This window comes from Gopherus evgoodei, chromosome 7 (assembly GCF_007399415.2).
Source record: "Gopherus evgoodei ecotype Sinaloan lineage chromosome 7, rGopEvg1_v1.p, whole genome shotgun sequence".
Lineage (NCBI taxonomy): Eukaryota > Metazoa > Chordata > Testudines > Testudinidae > Gopherus > Gopherus evgoodei.
Window position 1 is genome coordinate 106,051,053 of NC_044328.1, and position 8,329 is coordinate 106,059,381.

General features: G+C 44.6%; 1 protein-coding gene across 1 annotated transcript; it reads left to right on the plus strand.

The window, feature by feature from the left end:
- Positions 1–383: 383 nt before the first annotated feature.
- Positions 384–7,505, plus strand: PDE12 (phosphodiesterase 12). Its single transcript, XM_030570459.1, has 3 exons — positions 384–2,443; positions 4,844–4,922; positions 6,043–7,505. The coding sequence occupies exons 1-3, from the start codon at positions 1,118–1,120 to the stop codon at positions 6,483–6,485; spliced, it is 1,848 nt and encodes a 615-aa protein (XP_030426319.1). The 5' UTR covers positions 384–1,117; the 3' UTR covers positions 6,486–7,505.
- The last annotated feature ends 824 nt before the right edge of the window (positions 7,506–8,329 follow it).

Here is an 8,329-nt window from a genome sequence, read left to right on the forward strand (position 1 = left end):
TATAATAACAACAGTCATATCTAGTTCTTATACTGCTTTTCATCATTAGATCTCAGAGCACTTTACCAAGAAGCTCAGGATCATTCCCTCCTATTTTACAAATAGAGAAACTGAGGCACAGAGAAGTGAAATGACTTACCTAAGGTCTTCTTGACCTTCCAATGCCTCCCTATGAGCAGACTTTAACAATCACACAGAGGAAGCTACAGGACTGAGGTCTTAGTCGTAATTATGAAGTTAAATTCAATATTATAAATGACTAACACTTTTCTAAAATGGCTTTTTATCTTTTGTTCAATAAACATGAAACATTCTGAACCAGATTAAGTAGAAAATAAATCCAAACCTCAGACATCAATGACATGTATAGTGTGTTATGCTAAAGAATGCTTTATAAAAGTCTGAATTTTTCCAGGAGACAAGTCTTACTCTTTTCACATCTCACTTATTTCAGAGTGTGAATCCCTTCTTGCGGGTTCGTTTTAGGAAGTGTTTAACGGCTCTCCCTCGGGAGTGCAGGATTTTGCTGTTAATATCAGAGATACTTAGTGTTTATTAACCTACTTCATCCAAACTGTCCCAGCTGCTTAGCCCTGGAAAAGGAGACTGAAGAGAACTGATAACAGGCCCAGAGCTCACTAAGACCTGATATCTCGGGGAGAGAGAAGAGGCAATTTCCTGGAAAGCTTCAAAAGACACTGATTATTTTCTCCAAGGAAACCACTTAGATAAGTCTCTGAGAGCTACAAAAGGGAGCCCATGACCCCAGGCTACTTGTTCCCACCCGACCTCCAGCCCCGATACATGCTCAGCACTAGCTGTTTCTCTCTTCCCACGCCCTTTACTAGGGACAACTTTCTACAGGAAGTAAATAGTCAGCACTTCCGGCCTGTGCTCACGACCGCCTCCAATCACAAATGCATTTCCCCTGGTGGGGCCGCCCCTTTCGTCATTTCCGGTATCTGACCACCCCAGTACTCTTCAGCACTTGGGACGCGCGGCTCAGCTAATCAGTTTTTGCCGCGGCGCGGGTTTCCGGGCAATTGCAAGCGAATGTGCTGTCACCAATGTGAGGCTGCCTGGCGCGCGGCCCGGAGCCGGAACGCAGCGGCTGCTGATGAATGGTAGATGCCGGGCTGGCTGGTTCATGTGGAGCCTTCTGTGGGGGGAGCTACGAGCCGCTGCCGGCCCGAGGAGGCTCCTCTGCCGATCGGCCGCTTTCCTTAGCAGCGGCGACGCGGTTTCCCCCGGCCCTGCCTGCGGAGCCCCGCCTGGCCACATGGAGCGGGCTGTGGTGCGCTGCGTCCCGTCGGAGCCGAAGATGAGCCTGTGGTTCGTGCTGTGTGACGGGAGCGCCAAGCACATGCAGCGGGACCAGACGGAGCCGCTAGGCCGGGCCTTGGCCCGCATCGCCACCAACGCCGGCAAGGGCCACGCCAAGGCGGCCAAGAAGAGCAAGAAAGCGCGGGCGGAGGCGGGACCGGCCGGGGAGCCGGTGGCTACGGCGCCGCTCGCCGTGCGCCTCTTCTCGCGGGACGGGGAGTCGGTGGCTGAAGACGTGTCCAATGCCGAGGCCTGGCAGGACGGCGCCGTGCTGCAGATCGGCGAGGTCAAGTACCAGGTAGAGCGGAACCCGCCCTCAGTCACCGAGCTCCATCTGCCCCGCTCGCTGCTCGCCGGCTTCCCCGTCTGCCCCAAGATCCACACCGAATTCGGCGCGCCCCAGCACTGTCTCTTCCGCTGGTACCGGGAGCAGCCAGGGGGCGGCGGGGACGAGCCCTCCCCGGGGGGCACCGTCTGGGTAGAAGCCCCCGTCAGGGACCGCGTCTTCACGCCGACCAACGCGCACATCGGACTGCGCCTCAAGCTCCAGTGCACCCCGGGCAACAGCCAGCAGCGCTACGGGCTCCCCCGAGAGGTGGAGAGCAGTGGCCCCGTGGAGGCCGGGCCTGGCGCCTGTACCTTCGACTCCCGGCACCTCTACACCAAGAAGGTGTCTGGGGAAGGCTTAATCCGCACGGTCTCCTACAATGTTCTGGCTGACATCTATGCTCAGACCGAGCACTCGCGGACCGTGCTCTACCCCTACTGCGCGCCCTACGCGCTGGAGCTCGATTACCGGCAGAACCTGCTCAAGAAGGAGCTGGCTGGCTACAGCGCTGACCTCATCTGCTTGCAGGAGGTGGATAAGTCTGTCTTCGCTGATAGCTTGGCCCCGGCGCTGGACGCCTTCGGCCTCGAAGGGCTCTTCAGGATCAAGGAGAAGCAGCATGAAGGCTTGGCTACTTTCTACCGCAGGGATAAGTTCACCTTGCTTAGCGAGCATGATATTGCCTTCAATGAGGCCCTGGTCTCCGACCCACTGCACAAGGAGCTGCGGGACAAGCTAGCCCCCTACCCCTTAGCCCAGGAGAATGTTCTGCAGAGATCCTCAGTGTTGCAGGTACCAGCCGCTTGTACAGCAGCTCTGCGTCACAAATTGGGTGTGTCCAACCCCCAGGAAGTCAGGCTGTCACTGTTCAGGAGGAGGGTGGCTATAGGACTACTGGTAGAAGGAAAAAGAAGGGACAGAGCAGCAATAGAGTAAAAGCTTCTCAGGCAGGCAGAGCTGTGATTGTGAGTAGGGAAGGAACCATAGGCTGTGTCTACACTACAGCCGGGATCAATGGTCTGAGATTGATCCATTAGCGGTCAGTTTAGCAGGTCTAGTGAAGACCTGCCAATTGAACAGCAGATCGCTCTTCAGTCGACCCCTGTACTCCACCCCTGATGAGAAGAGTAAGGTCGACAGGAGAGTTTCCCCTATCGACCTCCCCCCGGGCAGTAACTCGACCAAAGGTACTTCTACTCCAGCTACGTTATTCAAGTAGCTGAAGTTGCGTAGCATAGGTCGACTTACTGTGGTAGTGTAGACATAGCCATAGAGTCAGTCTATGCTGGAGCAAGCCCTTACCAACATTATATGGGAAATTTGATCTAAGCTACGCAATTTGAGTTATGTTAATAGCATAACTCAAATTGATGTAGCTTAGATCTACTTACCGTGGGGTCCACGCTATGCGATGACAACGGGAGTGTCCCGCAGCTCTTCTCAATCCAGTGGAATACAGGAGTCAATCTTCACTAAACTCACTAAATCAACTGCCGATGCATTGATTGCTGTTCATGGATCCCCCAGTAAGTGTAGTCAAGCCCTAAGTCAGGTTGGCAACCCCTGGCAAGTGGCTCTCCAGGGTAAGTACCCAGGCGGGCTGGGCCAGTTTGTTTACCTGCTGTGTCGGCTGGTTCAGCTGATCACGGCTCCCACTGGCCGCGGTTCACCGTCCCAGGCCAGTGGGGTGGGAGGAAGCCATGGCCAGTACGTCCCTCAGCCCGCAGCGCTTCCCACCACCCCCATTGGCTTGGGATGGCGAACCGTGGCCAGTGGGAGCCGCAGTCTGCTGAACCTGCCGACGCGGCAGGTAAACTGGCCCGGCCCACCAGGGTTCTTACTCTGGTGAGCTGCGTGCCAGAGGTAGCCAACCCCTGCCCTAAGTTATGGAGGGTTTTGAGAATTAGGCAGAATCTCACACTACTTAATGTGTAAAACAAGGAAATGTGTTTTAATAGGTGGCGGTGTCGCAGTCTGTGTCATTGTTGCCGTTCACCCAACTGCGGGGCCAGTGTCAGTTCCTTTCACCGGTTTCTGCCCTTTAGAATGTGATCTTGATAAAAATGTGATTGTGTCAATGTTAAATGATGTATTCATTTTCCTTGGTTTCTTTCTGTCTTCAACCCATTTTAAAGTGAATTCTTAATTGTGATATACCAGAACATTGGAGTGTGTCAGATCTTCTAAAATATCAGATCTAATTTTAGTTTTGAAAATATTTTTATTCTAATTTTTAATAAACTTTGAGGCATTGGCTATCTTATTTTGCAACACTGTAGACATACAAGGGGGGTGTGCATGTGAAATACTGACTGTGTGTTAGTGACATTAAAAAAATTAAGGCCCCCATCCTGCAGATATTTATGCACGTGCTTAACTATTCATGTTTGTAGACCCATTGACTACTCTCAAAGTTAAGCATCCACATTAGTGTTTGCAAGATCATGGCCCATGTTAGAAATCCCAGTAACTGTCATGGAGGCTTGTGGCAGTGACAAATATCATCTCATTTACAAGGCTTGAAAAATCTACTTACGCCAAGGGCCAGTGTGAGTAGGAAACTTTCCCTGGTGCTTGACAGCAATCTAAACTTTCTTGTTTAAAAAAATTAACTTCCCAAACTAGTGCAGTGGTGACTTCCACAGTGCAGAGAAACAACGCCAGTGTTCTTTCTGCAGAAGGGTGGAAGAATGGAGAAGGAAAAAACTTGGGAAAAGCTACACCAAGATCTTTTACAAGAAAGACAGTGAAATGCAGAAAAAAAGTATAGCAAAAGCAAGAGATTTGATAGGCAGGGCTGGTAAAATAGTATTTGGCAAATACATTAATTTTACTGGAATTTGTCAAATGACTTATTTTACAAGCACTTATTTTACTAGTTCTAGAACTGCTAAAGTACTATAATTTTCATGGGTCATGGCCTTTTGTGGGGGAGAAATGTTATAATGGCATGTGTAGCTAGTATACTTGGGCTATTTCCAGTCAGGTACACTTTTTTCAAAACCTGTTTATTTTGAATGTTAGTCAAATATTATAAGCAATAATGTGCAGAAAGAGATGTATAAAAATGGGAATTGTCACCAAGGTACAAGCTGATTAATCATTAATAATGCATAATTCTTGATGGGCTCATAGAGGTGTGTAAAGCATATTCTGATTTAACATTTTGTAAAAGTGTGCTGTTTCATGCAGGTTTCAGTTCTTCAGTCTAGAAATGATCCTTCGAGGAAGATTTGTATAGCCAATACTCATCTATACTGGCATCCAAAAGGTAACTTTACTGATGTTGTATACAAGTATGTAGTATTAGCTAGATTTAGTAGCATTTTTCCTACACAACTAGAATTTCCATTTCACACTTTTCTGAATGGAAGGATTTCTCCCTACTTCTTACAATTCCTCACCTTTCCTTAGTTCATTCCTTCTCAAAATGGGATCTTTAACTGCTACACCAACCTGATTGGAGGATTGTGTTATATCATTATAGAATGTAGTCTTGCTTGCTTAGGAGTGTTCAGAATATATCTGAAGCAAAGATTATCGTATTCTGCATTCCACCCCCAATCTATAATTCTCTAATATAGATGGGTTTACAGAGTGTGGCTCCCTCTGTCCTCAATGTAACTGATGGAGCCATGTTGTCGTATTGACAGCAGAGGAAGCAAATTGGGCCTCTCAAACCATGTCTCCCTTCTAGGCCCAAAAACTAAGAGTGGAGATTACCTCTGTTTCTTGGTGTTCCTAAAGGGTGTAGGGGCAGAAAAAAGCCCCTGAGATGGTGGGGGGAAGCCAGTTGTCCATTAGGCCAGGGGATTAACTGAAGAACTGAGCAAGGGTGAAAAAGGCCCCTGCTCAATCCTTAGCAAAGAAGTTATTTGGTTTCTCTAGATCAGAGGTCGGTAACCTTTCAGAAGTGGTGTGCCGAGTCTTCATTTATTCACTATAATTTAAGGTTTCACATGCCAGTAATACATTTTAACGTTTTTAGAAGGTCTCTGTCTGTAAGTCTATACTATATAACTTAACTCTTGTTGTGTGTAAAGTAAATAAGGTTCTTAAAATGTTTAAGAAGCTTCATTTAAAATTTAAATTAAAATGCAGAGCCTCCCAAGCTGGTGGCCAGGACCCAGGTAGTGTGAGTGCCACTGAAAATCGGCATGCGTGCCATAGGTTGCCTACCCCTGCTCTAGATTCACGCTTACTTGGGAGGGAAAATTGCAGGTGTATGTTTAAAGGTGCACAGTCCCTACAATCATGCACTGAAGTCAAAGCCTTGCTAACGGTTTTAAAATGTATATTGCCGCAAACTATCAGTCAGCAGTAGTTTATAAAACTCATTTGAAACTACTGAATAAATAGAATACTTAATTATCATGCTTTTATGTTCATAGGTGGAAACATCCGTCTCATCCAAATTGCTGTAGCTTTGTCTCACATTAGGCATGTTGCATGTGATCTATATCCTGGCATACCTGTCATATTCTGCGGTGATTTTAATAGTACACCTTCAACTGGAATGTATAGTTTTATCAACAGTGGCAGTATTGCTGAGGATCATGAAGACTGGGTCTCTAATGGAGAAGAAGAAAGATGCAATATGTCTCTAACTCATCCTTTCAAACTGCAAAGTGCTTGTGGAGAACCTGCTTATACAAATTATGTTGGTGGGTTTCATGGATGCCTGGACTACATTTTCATTGACATAAATGCTTTAGAAGTTGAACAAGTAATTCCATTGCCAAGTCATGAAGAAGTTACCACTCATCAGGCCTTGCCAAGTGTCTCTCATCCCTCTGACCATATAGCATTAATATGTGATTTAAAGTGGAAATAAAACTAACATTTGCATGACATTTGTTCCAGGCCTTTAAACAAGGAATTTGTTTACTTTAGGGGAACTTAACTTGTATCCCGGCTTGTATGTAACTTTATAAAGACAGAAGCTAGACTGATTATTGGAAAAAAGTTCACATGCCTGTCATTTCGATTATAAATTTCTTGTTGAGTGTTTTGTCTGACTGTTCATAACATTTGCATGACACAGCTTCTCCATTCCCGTTTTCTACATTAATAGGAAGTCCAAATATATTTAAAACAGATGGGGATGTTTTAAAAAAAAAGAAAAAAGTTAGATTATCATACCTTTTTATAGGTGTTTTTAACTGATTAAGAGATTATTTTGTTACAGATGTATGAATAATCTAATTTCTATAAAAGTACACGTGCACGGAACCCTGTTTATATAATTCAGAATAGGCTATAAAAGAGGGTAAGCAAATGACTTGTGTTGAATGAAATCAGAACTACTTTCAGTGCAGGACAAGTGTCACCACCTTCTTCTTAAATACTCAAAAATATAAATTTATTCATTAAGCATTCCTGATGCTTCTCTAGGCTTTAGCGAGCTGCATGTTCAGTGTACTTCTACTTTTTTTTGACAAGATACTTTCTGACCAGATACCAATATCTGAATAAGACGTATACAATCAATTAAATTTTAGGATTAAATGGTTTTGGGAATAGTTTCTTTGCCCACTTAATGTATTTGTAGCCACTGAAAGGCTCTTTAAAATAAATGAAAAAATCAGATTTTAAGACCGGTTGTTGATTATTGTAAAACAGTATCCAGTTTACTAAAAATAAAAATGTAAGAACTATATTTACTTTTGAGTATTGATTCCTGCTGTTATCTAATCTTATATCTACCATTAGAAAACATACTAAAAGGTTTAGGTCAGTTTCCTAACAGTTTGGATGGGAAGAAGCTTTTTAAATTTTACTTGCCAGTTTTTGATTTGCAGGAAAGCATTAGTTTCTTCTGGAGAACAATTTCTTCTTGGTTTGGGGGGGGGGGGAACACTTCACATAAGTAATATGTATCTAATTCTTTGGGTGAAAATGCTTAAAGATGACTTGCAAAGATTTTTAAAAGTTGGATTTGCTCTATTTTTTCCTGTTATAAAGGAGGCCTACTTGCTCACACTTTTCAATTTAGCAATATCATATCTAGTCTTTCTTAGAGAATATTTGGGATGCCTAAGGATGTACATCTCCTATTATATTATTATGGTAATATACCTATCTCCTAGAACTGGAAGGGACCTTGAAAGGTCATTGAGTCCAGCCCTGTGCCTTCACTAGCAGGACCAAGTACTGATTTTTGCCCCAGATCCCTAAATGGCCCCCTCAAGGATTGAGCTCACAACCCTGGGTTTAGTAGGCCAATGCTCAAACCACTGAGCTATCCCTCCCCTCCCCCTTAATGGAAATAGTTAATTATTTAAACATCCACTACCCACGGCTTCCTTTCTCCAAAATGTTGGTCATGGAAACTGAAAAGATTCTGCAAACAAAAGATTTATACAGTTTTACTGACGCTCCTTGTTTCAGTTGATAACTTTCCCTTAACTCCAGATATTATTGTCCTCATTTGACTAGTTTTCTGGTTATTAGTGCCTTCCAGGGCAAAACAAGCTCTGAATGTCTAACGCTTAAAAATCAAGTAGGATTCTCACCCCTATCCACAATGAAAAGGCACATATCATGCAGATAGGAACACTAGAAATGCATTAGAAGAGTGTGGCTTCCTCATAGTGCAAAAGTTAAACTGAATATTTAAAATGAAAAAATTTACTAAACTGAAAACTATGGGGATGCACAGACTTAGGACATCCAAAA